The 19,078-nt window shown below is 47.8% G+C and overlaps 1 protein-coding gene across 6 annotated transcripts in view; it reads left to right on the top strand.

Moving 5' to 3' along the window:
• Window positions 1-19,078, top strand: part of INPP5J (inositol polyphosphate-5-phosphatase J) — a 107,308-nt gene that overhangs the window by 50,919 nt on the left and 37,311 nt on the right. For all 6 annotated transcript variants that reach the window (XM_033957088.1, XM_033957089.1, XM_033957085.1 and 3 more), the window contains 3 exons: window positions 5,210-5,326; window positions 6,344-6,519; window positions 14,953-15,064. In XM_033957088.1, the coding sequence (XP_033812979.1) occupies window positions 5,210-5,326; window positions 6,344-6,519; window positions 14,953-15,064 (405 nt within the window). The remainder of the gene's footprint in view (window positions 1-5,209; window positions 5,327-6,343; window positions 6,520-14,952; window positions 15,065-19,078) is intronic.

Below are 19,078 nucleotides of genomic sequence, written 5' to 3' on the forward strand. Positions count from 1 at the left end.
AGTCATCAGTTCTATCTATTATGGACTACTGTAATATTGTTTTCCTGGGATCTCATTACAAAAAATTCTTAATAGAATAATACGGAATGCAGCAGTCCGTTTGATTTTTGGGCCTTAAAATATATGACCATGTAAGCCCTTATTATCTAAAGCTCCACTGGTTGCCATTCGAGGCTAGAATTTTGTTTAAATTTGGCTGTATCGGTTTTAAAGTTTTATGTGGATTGACACCAACCTACCCCTCTTTCCACTTTGAATTTTATAATTCAAATAAGAATACACGAAAAACCCACTGGTTTATGTTTCCGTCGGTAAAAGCATGCCGTTATAAGAGATTTTTAGGAAAGCCTTTTGCATTCCAGGCTAATGCAATGAATTCATGTTGGAACTAGAGGTCTGCACGGGAACGGGGATTGAGGGAATCAATCCCCCCAACCCACGGGACTCCCACAGGGACCCCCCTCTGGCCCACGGGACTCCCATGGGGACCCCCCCCCTCTGGCCAACGGGACTCCCATGGGGATGGAAGGCTTTGGAAGCAGGGTTCGTCCATATCATATAATGGACACGTCAGACTTAGTTAAAGAGGGGGTTTATAAGTTAATTACCTGAACAGGAAACAAAAAAAGGGTTCCACCAAAGAGATTCCACAAGGAATCAGCGCAAACACAAAAGAAACTGTGGAATTGATGATCTTGTCAGAAGTAATTGCTGCTTTTTATGGGGATGGGCGGGGCTGGGTGGGGACGGAGAGGATCCTGGCGGGGTCGGGTGGGGACGGAGAGGATCCTGATGGGGACGGGTGGGGACGGAGAGCATCCTGGCAGGGACGGAGGTGGGGACGGAGAGGATCCTGGCGGGGACGGGTGGGACGGAGAGGATTCTTGCAGGGACGGGTGGGGACGGAGAGAATCCTGGCGGGGACGGGTGGGATTTCTGCCCCCGCGCAACTCTGTAGTTGGAACACACTTATTCCCCAAGCTTAGGGCTCCTTTTCTAAGGTGTGCTAGTGTTTTTAGCACACGCTGAATGGCCATGCGCGCAAAACCCACGCCACGCGTCTGCTACAGCCGCTATCGCAGCTTAGTTAAATGAGCCCTTAGTCTTATTATATGTTCAGAAAAATTCTTAAACCTTACTTGTTTGATAAATATGTGACTTAATTGCCAATTTTGTATTTTCCGAGAAATATTTGATATGCTCATGTACGTGATTCACTGTTTGAACAGCCCTTTCTTCTTGTAAACTGCCTTGAACTAATGGTTTGGTGGTATATAAGAATAAAAATAATTATTATTATTACTACACCAGTCTCTGATATATTGTTCATTACTTTTTTTTGTTCTTTACTCCTACTCCACTCTCTCCTTTCCTATTCCATCCCTCCCATCATCTCTACCCCTCCCACCCTCCGATATCTGGGCCCATCATTTCTGGTGCAGCATTGCCCCCTCTCTCATCCCCTCCTACCACACCTAGCTTAAAATAGCTCCAGGAGGCCCTATAGCCCAGCATATCTTCCCCTTCTCCCCATCATAGCCTGACATTTCTCTCCCGTTCCCCTCGCCTTTGGGTGTAAGAAAATCATTTTCTGTGCCGATCGGCTGCACTCGCCCCAATGGACGGCGCAAGCAGCTACCCACACATTGCACGTGCCTGACCCACAAGCCTCCCTCCGACCTCAACTCTGACATCAGAGAGAAGGCTTCTGGGTCAGCCACTTAGTGCAGCGCTTGAATCGCTGCATGCGCCACTCACCGCAAGGAGTGCTGCTGAAGACTGAAGGAGAGTGTGTCACACTTTGCCGGCTTTGGGGGCGGGGCGGCACGGTGGAAAGAGATCATCGGAAGCGGCTTCGGCGGGTGGGCAGGAACGGGAGACACCGATTTGGTGGGAAATGGCGGCCAGGCCGCATACCCCCAACAAGCGACCCCTTCGTACCCCCTGGGGTACGCGTACCACAGATTGAGAAACACTGTGGCTGGTACTCTGGGAATAGGTTCATTTTTAGCCACTGTTACAACGGTCTGGCTGTCATGGATCTAACCATAGTTTTCTGCAGCAACTGAGGGGTATATTCCGTGACAAGAGTTAGAAAATGCTGCAGCAGCGTTTCTGAAATTCTGGGGCATTTTGCATACAGTTTCGCATTAGCGTCAAAACATTTTACCCGATAAACAATAAAATAGTTTTCCAGCCTTGCTTGTGAATCTGCACCTTCTTGCTTTGTGGGTGATCTTGGGTATTGGTGTAGGGCATGGAAAGAGAGGTGGAGACCATCTTGGTGATGAAGAGGGAGGAATTGGGGAAGGTGCCAGCGTAAGAGGACAGAGAGGGAGGCTCTGAGATCTCAGGAGGGAAAAGGCTCTACCATCCGGGGATCGAGAAGAGGGGTAGATGGGGAAAGAGAAGAGGAGGAAGGGTAGTTCTGGGATCTAGAGGGTATGTAAATAGTGGAACGGGAAGTGTCTAGTTGCTGATGTTGTCTAGGGTAAAATATTGATGGGGTTTTGGCCCCTGCCTATGCTCCCAAGCGTCCATACAGAATAGGCTCTCCCCTTATGTTCCTGGGGTGTTATGTAGCCCTGTTGCTCGCACCAGCCTGGCTGCCTCTGAAATCACTTCCAGGTTGTGGGGCCAGGAAGTGACGTCAGAGGGAACACCAGCACGAGCAACAGGCCAGAGAACCTGCTCGTGCTGGTGAAGATCAAGTTTCAAGTTTATTAAAAAAAATTTTAAACCGCTTAATCGGTTTTCTAAGCGGTGTACAATATAAAATTACATAAAAATATTAAAATAAGGGATGTTGGATATGGGAATGAGAAGGGAGGGTGCAAGTGTGAAGTGGGGGGAAGAGGAGGGTACCGGGGGGTGGGAGGGTTGCCATGCCACGCCACCGACTAAGGATATGAAGTTTGAAGGTGCTGGAGATGGATGCCATTGACACACACTGGCGAGCAGCGTCGTGGTCCCACGTGGGAAGATATTTGGTGGCTCTCCTTCAGTTCATTAGAATCCAAAGCGGCCCCAGCTTAAAAATTAATAAAGGCCACTGGCTCAGGGCCTCGCATTTCACTAGCAGGGAACACTATTAAGACTAAAATGTAAATGTCACAGCCAAGAGACGACAATGTGGCCTCGTCTGATACTAACATTGTTGCCTCCAGGTTAGATTGTGAACAGAAGGAGGAATCTGTGTTGTGTAGCTACAGCAGAAACAGTCTGAGGGAATTCAGCTCGTACCGTATGTACTAAGGAAGGAGCCAGTGTTTGCTGGTGGGGTTGATGTGCATATCGGCGGACAAGGGGTTAAGGGTGTTTTATCAGTGCACTATTTATATACCAGAATGTTAATGTACCTGATAAAGAAGCCTTGTTAGCGAGGATTCAGTCTGCTGTTAAATAATTCAGGACCCCCCCCCCCCATGTTCTCCCTCAGCGTTTCTGACCCCCGCTGTCCCCCACATTGCAGTGCGTTCAGAGGGGCTTATTTTTAGTTGATGCATCTGAAGCCATTCCATATGGATAATGTCTCTCACGCTGGCAGCTTAGGGTAGAAGTGCCTTCTGCAACTTGCTGGTTGGCATATGCTTCCCTTGGACGTGCTGGATAGGAGGGGGGGTAGACACATGAAACTTTCTTTAATGTGTTCGATGGAGGGGCTTCCACATGCAGAACTTTCTTTTATTGTGCAGGATGGGTAACGCGACCATTAATTTTTTTCATCAAAACGGGACATCTATTAATTGTCAGTCCCTGGCTGGCCCGGAACGTCCTCCGACGTCAGAATTGACGTCGGGAAGAAGGCTTCTGGGCAGCAAGAATCAGCGGTTGCGGCAGACCGGATGGGGGGTTTGAATTGGCACGGCAGGGAAGGAGGTAGGCTTTAGCGCGGCAGAGAGTGGAAGCGATCGCCAGTCCGTTTTCCACGCGCACAGCTTCGGGACGCTATCCGTGAAAACGGGACATTTCGGCATGGGTCGGGACAACGGGACGGTCGGTCTAATAACGGGACGGTCCCATTGAAAACGGGACGTATGATCACCTTAAGGGTGTGACCTGCAGTGCATAACCAGACCTTCTATTTGGGTAGGCCCTTCCAACACCCCCCCCCCACACACACACACACACATACACTTAGCTCAGCATTTCCTCTGTCCTTCACAAGCCCCCCACCTCAAGAGTGGAATATGTCTCCTCTCCCCAGTGTACAGGAAGCTGGAGCGATTCATCTTTGCTGCCTCCACTGGCTCCCACAGGCTTCCCGCTGCCGTGCCCTTCTAAGGACGAAAACATTTCTCTTCCAGTTTTTCCCATCTCTGTGTTATTTTCTCCAAAGACTGTAGTTCTTGCCCATCTCCCATTTGTTTGAAGTAAGTCTGTAAGCCAAGTTATTTGTTCTACTAACATACTCTGGTATTGTTTTGCGCTGTTAATTTTTAATCTTATTTTATGGTATCTTCTCTGTTTATTACCTAGTATTTTTGTACACCGCCTAGAAGTTTGATTAGGTGGTATAAGAAATTTTAAATAAACTTGAAAGTTGAGCTAGGAAACAGGAAGTGACATCAGCGAGGAGCAGGAAGCCCGTGAGAGCCAGAGCAGACAGCAAAGATGAATTGGTGCAGCCGCTGGGACACTTATGAGATACACCAGAGGGGGCAGATGCGGGGCTGCCAGAGGAGAAAAGGAAGAAAGGGGACTTAACTCTCTCAAGCCCTCTTCATCCCACAGACTGCCATCCTAAAACTAACCTGGCAATAATAAGCTCACATATCAATAACACTATATCACAAATGTAACTCATCTTGCTGTAAGCAACAATGATTCCTTGTTGAAAATTGCAGGATAAAAGAAATTGCATTGCATTGTACTGCTGGGTGGGCCTGTGCCCACCCAGGCCCACCTTGTAGCTATGCTTCTCTTTGATGTACTGACTAGCAGCACAAGTGCATGTGCATTGGGGGGAGGGGGAGCAGCCACTTGCCTCTGACATTCTGGAAGGTGGTGGGGGGCCACATGCAGGTATCTCTCTCTGTTTCACCTGATAGAAGGCATGCCCGCGGGCACCTGTCCGTGCGATGTGTCGGCGTGTTCAGATTCTTAGCATGATGGGTAAACTCATTTATTCTCAGTAGCAGTTCAAGCTGAGTTCCATTCAGACACATCGATGTTCTTCCTTGCTCAGGCTGCCTTCTCCTTCTTCCAGGTAACGTCTGTCCGCATGCAGGGAGTGCTACTGTTAGTGTTTGCCAAATATTATCACCTTCCGTTCCTACGACATGTTCAGACAGATTGTACCAGGACTGGGTTGGGTGGCTACTGGGTGAGTATGGATATAAGTGTTAGGAGTGGGCTGGAAGGTCATATACGTTCAGTACGCATGGTGTTTTTAGTGTAAGAATATATAGTATGCTGAGCATATTATAATTGGTGCATATTATTTTACATGCATGAGAGCTCCGCCTACTGCCTGCCCATGCTCCGCCCCGCCTTTACTTTCTATGCCACTTACATGCATGAGAGCTCCGCCTGCTGCCTGCCCATGCTCCGCCCCTGCCTTTACTTTCTATGCCACTTACATGCATGAGAGCTCCGCCTACTGCCTGCCCATGTTCCGCCCCGCCTTTACTTAAAAAATTTACTTAAAAAAAAAAAAATTTAAATTGAATCAGGTTGGGCAGACTGGATGGACCATTCGGGACTTTATCTGCCGTCATCTACTATGTTACTATGTTACTTTCTGTGCCACTTACATGCATGAGAGCTCCGCCTGCTGCCTGCCCATGCCCCGCCCCCGCCTTTACTTTCTATGCCACTTACATGCATGTTAGTGGGTTGGCTGCTTGTGTGTACTTGCTGTATGTTGGGTGTGTGGATGGTTAAACAAGGAATGTCTGTTTTAGGGTTTGTGTGTGGGGGGTTGGAATGAAGGTTGTATGTTGTATAGGTGATATGCTGTTTGTTGGGTGTGATACATGGGCTGGATGAATGAAGGCTTGTAAATTGGTTGGTTGCTTGTTTATGTTCTGTAAAGTCACCTTGTAATTGGGAAACACAACTCTACCAAGTTACCCAGTTTAGGGGAAGACTTTCTGGCCAGTCTTGGTTTTGAGCTTACTTTCCAAAGCAGCGTGGGAGTTGTAGTCTGTGGTTCTAGCCATTGAAACCAGTATTACAGGCCCCCTAACGGATCGGGATAGACTTGTCAGAAGTCCAGGGCTGGCCTCAAATCTCCCTCATGGAATCTGATAACTTGGCAGCTCCAGGGAAGGAACTCTGCCTCTTTGCGTAGAAGCCGATAACAGCTTATTCTTTTTTTTTTTTCTCATTTTTGCTCCAGGGTAATAAAGGCGGTGTTAGCGTCCGGCTAGCTATCTTTGGTCATATGGTGTGCTTTCTAAACTGTCACTTACCGGCTCACATGGAAAACTCCGATCAGCGGATGGATACTTTTGAGAGCATTCTGGAGCTGCAGCAGTTTGAAGGGCCACTTGCAAATGGTGTCCTGGATCATGAGTATGTAATTCCTCCCCCTGCTCAGTACATTCATTTTTCCTTTCCATGTTTGGGGAATAGGAACTTGTATAAACATAGAAACATAGAAAGATGACGGCAGAAAAGGGCCATAGCCCATCAAGTCTGCCCACACTACTGACCCACCCCAATAAGTCTAGATGCTAGTGAATCATCTTACGTAGGGATCCCACGTACATGTCCCATTTGCTCTTAAAGTCAAGCACGCCGGTGGCCTCGACCACCTGCACCGGAAGCTTATTCCAGTGATCTACCACCCTTTCCGTGAAAAAATACTTCCTGGTGTCACTACTAAATTTCCCCCCTCTGAGTTTAAGCGGATGCCCTCTTGTGGTTGAGGGTCCTTTGGGGAAGAGGATGTCATCTTCCACCTCGACACGTCCTGTGATGTATTTAAATGTCTCAATCATGTCCCCCCTCTCCCTGCGTTCCTCAAGAGTGTAGAGCCGCAGTCTGCTCAGTCTCTCTTCGTACGAGAGACCCTTGAACCCCAAGATCGTCCTAGTGGCCATCCGCTGAACCGACTCGACTCTAAGCACATCTTTACGGTAATGTGACAGTATTCCAGATGAGGTCTCACCATGGTTTTGTACAGCGGCATTATGACTTCTGGTTTCCGACTGACGAAACTTCTATTGATACATCCCATCATTTGCCTTGCCTTGGATGTGGCCTTCTCTACCTGCTTGGCAGCCTTCATGTCTGCACTGATGATTACTCCCAAATCACGTTCTACTGAGGTTCTAGCTAATGTTACTCCATTTAAGGTGTAAGTTCTGCACGGATTTCTGCTACCGAAATCCGTGCAGAACTTACACCTTAAATGGAGTAACATTAGCTAGAACCTCAGTATACCGCTTTTTTGTGGCTTTGGCATCCAATGCTGTGGGCACTGGAGGATTAAGTGACTTGCCCAGAGTCACAAAGAGCAGCACTGGGATTTGATCTCACCAGTTCAGGGTGCGGAGGCAGCTGCTCTACCAGTGAGCCACACCGTCAGTCTGTCCTAGTGTGGCAATTCTTATGTTCTTATGTGAGCCGAGTATAGGACAGTCAAGCCACTGTGACATCACCGACGAGGCTGGCTCTTAGGCATTGGTAGAATGAGGCGTTATGACATCACAATACAAGGGGACACTGAAAAGTTCTCAGCCCAACCAAGAAGAGAATGGGGAGAGTGTGGCACAGTGGTTAAAGCTACAGCTTCAGCACCCCAAGGTTGTGGGTTCAAACCCATGCTGCTCCTTGTGACCCTGGGCAGGTCACTTAATCCCCCCATTGCCCCAGGTGCATTAGATAGATTGAGAACCACTGGGACAGACAGGAAAAAATGCTTGAGTACCTGAATAAATTCATGTAAACTGTTCTGAGCTCCCCTGGGAGAACAGTCTAGAAAAAAAAAAAATAACTGGACATATCCATTTCAGTGCTATAAGACCATGATTTGGAGCTTATTCTATAATGGAAACTGGGCACCCTGATTCTGTTGTAGAACACCAGCTTAATTTAGCATTGGCACACCCAACATATAGGTGTTAGCACTTATAGCCAGCCATAGAGTTGGTGTAACTCTAGAGGCAATGGCTGGGATGTGTGTAAACGTATAGTACTCTGAACTTATACATGTAAATGGGAGCCCCACCCACGCCCCATCCAAGCTCCTCCCCTGAGCCCGCCCCCTTTCAAATACCCACTGTAGTGCTTCAGTGTAGAGAGTTGCACGGGGACAGAAACCCACCCGTCCCTGCCAGGATCCTCTCCGTCCATACCCGTCCCCCACCAGGATACTCTCCAGCCCCACCCGGCCCCACCAGGATCCTCTCTGTCCTGCCCGGATCCTCTCCATCCCCACCCGTCCCCGCCAGGATCCTCTCCATCCCCACCCGTCCCTGCAAGGAATTACCTTCATCCCCTCCCGTCCCCATACAAAGCAGCAATTACTTCTGACAGGATCATCAATTCCACAGTTTCTTTTGCTGTTTTCCTTGTGGAATCTCTTTGGTGGAGCCCTTTTTTTGTTTCCTGTTCAGGTAATTAACTTATAAACCCCTTCTTTTACTAAGGCTGACGTGTCCATTATATTATATGGACGAACCCTGCTTCCAAAGCCTTCCATCCTCATGGAAGTCTCGTGGGCCAGAGGGGGGTCCCCGTGGGAGTCCCGTGGGTTAGGGGGGGGATTCCCGCGATCCCCATTCCCGTGCAGACCTCTACTTCAGTGTTCTGTGCACGTAAGGCATGGATAACGTATACGCTCTTGAAGAGAGTAATTGTATAAGGGGGTTTCTGCTTTAAACACTATTTTGTAAAGGCTAAAAGGTGTCAAATGTATCTTTATAAACTACTGATTTTAATTTAGCAGTAATATGGAGTACAGGAGTCACCTAATGGTTAGTGCTGGGCTTTGAGAACCAGGTTTAATTTCCCAATGCAGCTCCTCTGACTCCGGACACGTCGCTTGACCCTCCATTGCCTGAGGTACAAGCTAACTCCCCCCTCCCCCCCCCCCCGGGTTTTAAGCGCAGGCTGGCACGTTGAATGCTCTGCGCTGCTTCCAACGCTCGCATGAACTCTGAGTGTCGGGAGCAGCTCAGAGCATTCGGCATGTCAGCCGGCACTAAAAAATGCTATGGCTCATTTTGTAAAGGGGGGAGGTAAAGTATCTGTATATGTAAAGCTGCTAAATCAAATCCCATTCTCATCCAATGATGCCAATATCGTGGGTGTTGACATTTACCTCTGCTCGAGCAGATTAGATTATTTCAGTCCATGTATAAATTAGTGTTGTTTTATCATCTGTCCGTGCTGGTGTGAACTCTGTCCGTGCTGTACACACTTCTTGTCACACTTCCTGGCCAACACTGGTCTGAATTTAAAACCGTCCATTTGGGTGCAGATGTGGCCACACAAATGACCCCCCCCCCCCATGTGTCCTATAGCGCCCACCCACTGGTCCTTGTTCACTGAAGCTGTCTCTTGCTGCTCAAATGCTCTCTCAGTCCCAGCAAGATATGCTGATCATCACAGGTCCCCCATCCCCCACCCCTCTTCACTTGATACGGACTGGCAGATGAGTGCAAGGATTAAATCACAGAGACCGAAATCTGTTCCTGTGTTTTGCTGTTCATCTGTCACTTCCTTTATGACCACAATAAAGCCATTTAGCCCCCATGCTCTTAAACTGTATCCTGTAAGCTCTTTGGGGAAGAGACCCTGTTTAAATTCGCCTGCTTCTGCTTTAAAGCGCTAAACGGACTTGCCCCTAAATACATAATTGACCTTTTCTCCTTCTCTGCCAACAGACACAAGAAAAGCTCTCATTCCTACTTCGTTTCCCCCCCAGTTAGAGGTTGTAAACTGAAAAAACACCATGAACACCTTCTTTCACATCAAGCAGCATTGTGGGGTAAAGACCTAGATCAACTGCTTTCGCCCACTACTTATGAGGAATTCAGAAAACGTCTAAAAACTCAACTGTTCCTAAAGATCTAGACAACTGACCCACTCATCTTCTTTCTCCTCCATAGTGATTCCTCTGTCCTGTTAATCTCTTTCTCCTCAACAACGCATTTCCGGTCCTATTAACTCTCCTCTTCCCCCCCTCTTAAATTCAATCAATTTGTACCTCGCTTAATCTATTGTAAACCGCATAGAATTTAACGGTATTGCGGTATATAAACTGTTATTATTATTATTATTATTATAAGAATAGCCTTACTGGGTCAGACCAATGATCCATCAGCTCACGGTGGCCAATCCAGGTCCCTAATACCTGGCCAAAACCCAAAGAGTAGCAACGTTCCAGCATCTTAAAGAATAGCAAGATTCTGGAACCCCAATGAGAGCAACATTCCAGAGCTGAGATTGTGATGTCATAATGCCTCTTCCACAGTGCCTCAGAGCCAACCTCAGCAGTGATGTCACAATGGCTTAATTGTCCTATACTTGGCTCACGTAAGAACATAACTCAACTGTTCCTAAAGTATCTCGACAACTGACCCACTCATCTTCTTTCTCCTCCATAGTGATTCCTCTGTCCTATTAATCTCTTTCTCCTCAACAACGCATTTCCGGTCCTATTAACTCTCCTCTTCCCCCCTCTTAAATTCAATCAATTTGTACCTCGCTTAATCTATTGTAAACCGCATAGAACTTAACGAGATTGCGGTATATAAACTGTTATTATTATTATTATAAGAATAGCCTTACTGGGTCAGACCAATGATCCATCAGCTCACGGTGGCCAATCCAGGTCCCTAATACCTGGCCAAAACCCAAAGAGTAGCAACGTTCCAGAGCTGAGATTGTGATGTCATAATGCCTCTTCCACAGTGCCTCAGAGCCAACCTCAGCAGTGATGTCACAATGGCTTAATTGTCCTATACTTGGCACAGATAAGAACATAAGAAGTCAACTGTTCCTAAAGTATCGAGACAACTGACCCACTCATCTTCTTTCTCCTCCATAGTGATTCCTCTGTCCTGTTAATCTCTTTCTCCTCAACAACGCATTTCCGGTCCTATTAACTCTCCTCTTCCCCCCCTCTTAAATTCAATCAATTTGTACCTCGCTTAATCTATTGTAAACCGCATAGAATTTAACGGTATTGCGGTATATAAACTGTTATTGTTATTGTTATTATTATTATTATTATTATTATTGTGTGCTTCATGTGGTGGTGGTGGGGGAGGTTTATGTTTATTTACTCTTGTTATACCGCCTTTGGCATACGGGTGTCTTCATTAATACCAGACGCAAGGAGATCTTTTCAATAGACGCACCTCGGTTGTAGAACTCAGGCCCAAATTCTGTAACCAGCTATCTCGGAGGCGGCCAACTAGATAGGCGCCTATCTAAATTGAAGAACAAGCGGAATTAAGCGTTTTAATCCGCACTGATTGAAAGGCAGATGATGGGATGTATCGATAGAAGTTTCGTCAGCAGGAGGCCTGAGGTCCTAATGCCGTTGTACAGAACCATGGTGAGATCTCATCTGGAATACTGTGTACAATTCTGGAGGCCACATTACCGTAAAGATGTGCTCCGAGTCAAATCGGTTCAGCAGATGGCCACCAGGATGATCTCAGGACTCAAGGGTCTCTCATACGAAGAGAGACTAAACAAATTGCAGCTTTACACTCTAGAGCAGGGGTGCCCAATAGGTCGATCGCGATCGACGGGTAGCTCGCCAAGGCAAAGTGAGTCGATCACACAGGACTCACTTTGCCTTGGCGATCTATCGGGCCGATCGGTCTTCCTCTCCCCGACGTCAATTCTGCCGTCGGAGAGGAAGTTCGGGCCAGCCAATTGCTGCTTGGCTGGGCGGAACTTCCTCTCCGACGGCAGAATTGACGTCGGGGAGAGGAATGCTGGTCGGCCCGAAGCAGGGGCGGCGTCGGTGTCGGCGAGGGCGTTGGCTTTGGGGCCTGTTATCCATTGGTGGCGGTTTGGGTCCTGTTCCCCGATGGCAGCGGCAGTGGCAGTGGCTTGGGGAAGGGCAGGGAGAAAGAAAGAAAGGGGGCAGGCAGAAAGACAGAAGGAAAGAAGAGAAACAGAAAAAAAGAAAGGGGGCATGAAAAGAGAAAGAAAGAAAGGTCAGGGAGAGAGGAAGGAAAAGTTGGGGGAGGGAATGAGGTGTGGAGGAGAGGAAGCATAGAGGCTGAAAGAAAGATTGGATGCACAGTCAGAAGAAGAAAGTGCAACCAGAGACTCATGAAATCACCAGACAAGGTAGGAAAAATGATTTTATTTTAAATTTAGTGATCAAAATGTGTCTGAATTTATATCTGCTGTCTATATTTTACAATTTGGTCCCCTTTTACTAAACCGCAATAGTGGTTTTTAGCACAGGGAGCCTATGAGCGTCAAGAGCAGCGCTGGGCATTCAGTGCAGATCCCTCCGCTACAAACTGCTATTGTGGTTTAGTAAAAAGGGAGGGGGATGGGATATTTGTCTATTTTTGTATGGTTGTTACTGAGGTGACAGTGCATAAAGTCATCTGCTTTGACCTCTTTGAAAAAACCCCGGAATAGGAATGATAATTAACAATTCTATGCGTACAGTGTGCTTTGTGTTTTTTTTACATTTTATTGTTGGTAGATCATTTTGACTTGGTCATTTTAAAAGTAGCTCGCGAGTCAAAAAAGTGTGGGCACCCCTGCTCTAGAGGAACGTAGGGAGAGGGGAGACATGATTGAGACATTTAAATACATCACAGGACGTATCGAGGTGGAAGATGATATCTTCTTTCTCAAAGGACCCTCGGCCACAAGAGGGCATCCGCTCAAACTCAGGGGCGGGAAATTTCATGGCGACATCAGGAAGTATTTCTTCACAGAAAGAGTGGTTGACCGTTGGAATAAGCTTCCGGTGCAGGTGATCGAGGCCAGCAGCGTGCTGGACTTTAAGAATAAATGGGATGCCTATGTGGGATCCCTACGAGGGTCGATCTCAAGAATTGGTCACTAGGTATAGACTTAAAAGGATGGGTCAGTAGAGTGGGCAGACATGATGGGCTATAGCCCTTTTCTGCCGTCATCTTTCTATGTCTCTATGAAACATAGGCGCCTATCGAGAAAGCGCGATTCTGTAACAAGGCGCCTATAAAAATTTAGGTGGCCTTCAAAAAAATAGGCACTATGCACGTTAGGCGTGGGCGTGGCTACGTGTTAGGTGCCTTGTTGCAGAATCGCCGCTCTTAAGCGCTCAGCTAGGCGCCTAATTTTTAGTTGCGCCTAGAGCTGGCCTATTTCTTGGGCGCCTCCAAAATCTGACTCATTAAACGGCACCTAATTTTACTTGAATCGCGCTGAATGGTGCCTAATTAGGCGCCAAGCTTTTTGGGCGCTTCGTATAGAATTTGCCCTTCGTCGCCTTCTTTTCCAAGAGGGGAATCTGCTCGATAGATTCAAAAGCTCTTTAAAGTAGGGCTACCGGACGTCCGGATTTTCACGGACAGCTTTTCAAGACCCGGCACTATGTCCGGGTTTTGAAAAGCCCCCTCTCGATTGCGTCAGTCAGGAGGCAGTCCTCACCCGCGCGGGCGCCACACGATGACATCACGCCCGTGTGCGCATGACATCATCGCGTGGCACCCGCGCGGGTGCGGCTTGTCTCCTGACTGACCAAAGCAGGCATCGGGGGCGGAGATGGGTGGGAATGGGGGGGGCGGGTTTAGGGTGTCCGGATTTTACAATCGTAAAATCTGGCGACCCTACTTTAAAGTCCTTTTTGTACAGGGATGCTTTTGAAGATTAAACCGCTATCCCAGTTCTTCAACTTTTCATTATCCAGTATTTTTCTTTAATATATAGGATGCATCATTTTTATATTTTACCCTCCCAATTGTATTTTCCCTTTCTTCATTAATTGTAGTCATAACCTTATTCCTTATGTGGCAGGTTAGTCCGTGGCGGTTCTTGTCTATATCCCCGGTTTTACCCTTGTTTCCCTGAAAATAAGACTTATCCCGAAAATAACATAGAAACATAGAAAAAGATGGCAGATAAGGGCCGCGGCCCATCTAGTCTGCCCACCCTAATGACCCTCCCCTATTTAACTCTGTGCAGAGATCCCACATGTGACGATCCCATTTCTTCTTAAAATCAGGCACGCTGCTTACCTCAATCACCTGAGGTAGAAGTCTATTCCAGCGATCAACCACTCTTTCGGTGAAAAAGTACTTCCTGGTGTCGCCGTGCAATTTCCCGCCCCTGATTTTCCATGGATGTCCTCTTGTCGCCCTAGCATGATTTTTAAAGATGCTCCTAATATAAGCCCTACCCCCAAAATAAGCCCTAGTTATGATCGATCCCTGAAGCTTCCATCCTCCGAATACACCTGACACTCCCTGACTCCATCTCTGACACTAGTGCTGCCTGATTGGCTGAAAAAATCGGACTTGTCGATTCAGCAACCCCCACCCCTGCTGCTTTAGGAAGCCTCGGAATGGAGGTATGTCAGTCTCATGGTGGGAGGGTCGGTGGGGTTCTGCTGCACAAGGGAATGGGAGGGAGGGATAGAAAGATGCTGCACAAGGGGATGGGTGAGAGGGGAGGAAAGATGCTACACATGGGGGGGGGAGGAGAAAGGTATGAGGAAGAATTGGGGTGGAGGAGAGGAAGGGAGAGATGATTGTTGTACATGAAAAAAATAAGACATCCCCCGAAAATAAGCCCTAATGTGATTTTTGGACCAAAAATTAATATGACACTGTCTTATTTTCAGGGAAACACGGTATTATGTATACAGCTTAGAAATTATTATAAGCGATAGTATCAAATTTTAAATGAACCTGAAACAGCACTGGGCAGAGTGACAGGCACCCTTTCTGTCCTCTCTCATACTTTCTGTCCTGCGCACCAGTTTCCTGTTCTCTTTTCTTGAAATCCTCCTCTTTTCCTCCTCTTCGCCAGCGTCGTCTTCTGGTTTGGTGATCTGAATTTTCGCATTGAGGATTTAGACATGCAATTTGTGAAATATGCCATTGACAACAGTAAGCTGTCTCTTCTCTGGGAGAAGGATCAGGTAAGAGAGCGTCGTCCATAGTAACTACCCAGGTACCAAGGCAGGAGCGTCTCAGTCCATTTAGTATCAAACAAGATCCATAACAGGAGCGGGTAGCTTGGGTACACAACCCATCAACTTTTCAAAGATTTCCATAATGAATATACATGAGATTGATTTGCATGTATTGCATCCAGTGTTTGCATATAGATGTCATAATATTATGATTTATTGAGGCTTGATATACCGCCTTTTCCAAGGATGGGTTAATGTGGTTTATATTATTAAAATTAACATAGAAGAAAGCAGTGGCATAGTAAGAGTAGGTGGTGATGCCCTGCGCCCTCCTCTCCGCGATCCACCGCTCCTTCATGCCCCCCATTCCACACATGCGCTTTCCCTCCCCCCCCCCCCTGTAACACTTAATCTTCGCCAGCGCGAGTGGCTCTTGCAAGCATGCTCCTCGCCCCAGTGTCGTATTTCCCTCTGATGTCACTTCCTGGCCCGTGACCCGGAAGTGATTCAGAGGGGAACCAGGCTGGCATGAGCAACAGGCAGAAGTTGCTCACGTTAGGAAAGATAATACGGAGGTACGGGGTGGGGTTAGGGTTGGCACGAGGGTGGCATGGTGGGGCGGAGAGGTGCCAGCGCCCCCACCGACTTGGCGCCTGGGGCGGTCCACACCCCCTTTGCTAAGCCACTGGAAGAAAAGACAGAGCAGCCTAAATTCATTCCAGACTAAGAAAAATTTAAAAACAATTAAGATACCCTGTGCCCAAACGAGCCCAGGAACTGTAATAAAAGGTGGTTAATAAAAGAAAGAAAAGGTTAGTTTTAGACAAAGAGAAAGGAACAGGGCGTTCCAGAGTTTTGGGACAATGGAGCAGAATGCAGAGTTTCTAGTGGACTCAAACAGAGCCTGCTTCAGGCCTGGAAGCAGTGGCTGCCGGAGGGGGGGGTTGCGGCACCCCCTCCTACTCTCTGCCCCCCCTGCTCCTTTCCTTGCCATCCCCGTATCTTTTTAAAATTCCCCGATGCAAGGTTGATGCCCACATTGACATTAGCATGCTCTCTGCCTTCGCTTCTGGGACCCACGCCTAAGAAGCGACGTCAAAGGGCGACCCGACATCGGTGTGCCGCTCACGCTGAAGAAGTTAAAAAGGTACTGGAAAAGGGAAGGGGGTGCCCGCGTGGCAGTGGGGTGGGGAAGAGGGCGAGGGACGGGCGCCGCCGCCCCGGACGTCGCTCGTCTTTATTACGCCACTTCCTGGGAGAACCAGCCCCATTGGGTTGTGGTCTCGAGGACTATCGTTGTCCACCCCCCCTGCTCTCTGGCACTGGACATTTCATCAAGGGGCATTGGCATCCGACGCCCATAAAGGACCCCCATTATCCAAAAGGCACGTGTGGGGGAGAGTCAGAAAACCTGCTCTGCAAACAAGACGAGGGAACAGTCTTAAAAAACCCCTAACCCAGGCAGCTGTTCAATCGGGAGGATTGGTTAGTCTTCATTTTAAACAGAGTTTTAGAGGTTTGTCTTTTTATGTCATGCATACACCCACAACTCTTATGTATTCACAAAGCTTGATATACCAAAAGAGGGCTAGTGATGCTGGATTAATTCAGACATAGGGTCTGCATGCTTTTCACATTTTTTAGACACCTGTGCAAGCCAAATGCACACCTGGCTGTGGACAGCTTGAACTATATTGGAGAGGGTGCTAGGGCAGCCATCTTTGTTTTATTTAAGGAGGCGTGGCCTAGTGGTTAGAGCTGATGCCTCCGCACCCTGTGTTTGTGGGTTTGATCCCAGCGCTGCTCCTTGTGACCCTGAGCAAGTCACTCCAGCCTCCGTTGCCCTGGGTACCATACTTAGATTGTAAGCATGCCAGGAGAGAGAGAGAGAAAAAAAAATACCTAAAGAGTACCTGATTGCTATTCAATGTATTGTAAACCACTTTGGGTGAATCTCTTCATGAAAAGGTGGTTAATAAATCCAAATTAGGGCCCTAGAACTAGTGATGGCTTCCGTCGACCTAAGTATGGTTGCCTGACGCTCTTCCCCCCAGTACGCACGCTCCTCTACTATCTCCAGAGAACTGTTTATGAAGTCATCCCTAGAACAGTTGTTCAGTTTTTTGTTCTGGGACCCTGTGGCTTGCAGGGAGTTTGATTCATCTGGTTACAAACCCTCAGTCTCATGAAAATAGAGCCAGTCTTTGGGTGTCGGTAGCTTACACTTGCTGAACGTCTCGTATCAAAACAAAATAAGGCATTTGTTCTTGAGATGGTGTCGGCAGCGAGCCTCTGGCTGAAGGTCGTGGGATTATTAAATTAGGGGTAAAGCTGGCGTGGAGGGGGGATGAGGAAGGCTAAGTAACTGGTTGGAGATGTGAGTCGAGGGCGTTATATGAGATATTGGGCTAAGGGGGGGATGGGAGCTAGAGAGAAAGTATATTTGGGGATAGAGTGTGTTGACAAAGATGAACTGGGGGAAAGGATTGGGGGGGGGGGGAATTTGGTTCTAGTTCTCTAGCCCAGTGGTCCCCAACCCTGTCCTGGAGGACCACCAGGCCAATCAGGTTTTCAGGCTAGCCCTAATGAATATGCATGAGAGAGATCTGCATATAATGGAGGTGCCAGGCATGCAAACCTGCTCCATGCATATTCATTAGGGCTAGCCTGAAAACCCAATTGGCCTGGTGTTCCTCCAGGACAGGGTTGGGAATCACTGCCCTAATGAATATGCATGAAGCAAATTTGCATGCCTATCACTTCCATCATATGCAAATCTCTCTCATGCATATTCATTAGGGCTAGCCTGAAAACCCGATTGGCCTGGTGGTCCTCCAGGACAGGGTTGGGAATCACTGCCCTAATGAATATGCATGAAGCAAATTTGCATGCCTATCACTTCCATCATATGCAAATCTCTCTCATGCATATTCATTAGGGCTAGCCTGAAAACCCGATTGGCCTGGTGGTCCTCCAGGACAGGGTTGGGGAATCACTGCTTTAGCCTCCCTTCCACAACTGCCTGTAGAATTTTTTATTTTATTTTTTTTTTGGGGGGGGGGTGTCTATGAATGGGCATACTATAAGATATATCCTAATTTTTTTTATTTTATTAGGTATTTATACCAAGCTTATTTAAGCGGTTCAGTCAGGTACTCAAGCATTTTCCCTACCTTTCCCGGTGGTCTCATAATCGGTGGCGGGACAAAAGCACACGGGACTTTGGCGCGTCGACATTTCAGCGCAGACAGTTCGGCGCAAGACTCCAGTGTGCCGCCAAAAAAGTTACTTTTAATGAGCTCCGACGGGGGGAAACCCCCCCACACACTTTATTTCATACTGTTCGCGCTGCTCTTGGGGGGGGGGTGTTGGGGGTGCAACCCCCCCATTATAGAGAAAACAACTTTTTCCTAAAAAAATCAGGAAAAAGTTAAGTTTCTTCTATAATGGAGGGTTTAACCCCCCCAACCCCTCCCCCCAGTGGCAGTGCAAACAGTATGAAGTAAACTGTGGGGGTTTGCCCCCTCACAACCCCCTTCGGAGCTCTTTAAAAGTAACTTTTTCGGCGGCGCGCTGGAGTCTTCTGCCCAATTGTCTGCGCTGAAATGTCAGCGCGCCGAAGCCCCGCGCGCGAATGACTACGAACCCTCATAATCTATCTGATGTACCTGAGGAATGGAGGCTTGAGTGACTTGCCAGGGGTCACAAGGAACAGCACATGGACATTAAATTCCTTGAGGGGGGAGGGGCATGGAATTAAATCCTTTCCCTTGTCCCTTCCTCTTTTTTTTTTTTCTCCTCGGTTCTGGCTTCCTCATTAGGATCCTCTTGAGTTTCTCATTCTGTCCTGGATGTTGTTCGATCTGGGCCCCACTGCTGCCGTAGAAGGACATTCCTAGAGAGCTCGCCGCTTATAGCCCCGGGGAACAAGCTGTGGGTTGCTATAGAAACAAGCTGGTATGTGCCCTTCCTTTCTGCTCTCAGTGACTCGGTCAACAGTGGACTCCGGCACTGCATGAA

The sequence above is a fragment of the Geotrypetes seraphini genome, chromosome 8 (genome assembly GCF_902459505.1).
Source record: "Geotrypetes seraphini chromosome 8, aGeoSer1.1, whole genome shotgun sequence".
NCBI classification, from domain to species: Eukaryota; Metazoa; Chordata; class Amphibia; order Gymnophiona; family Dermophiidae; genus Geotrypetes; species Geotrypetes seraphini.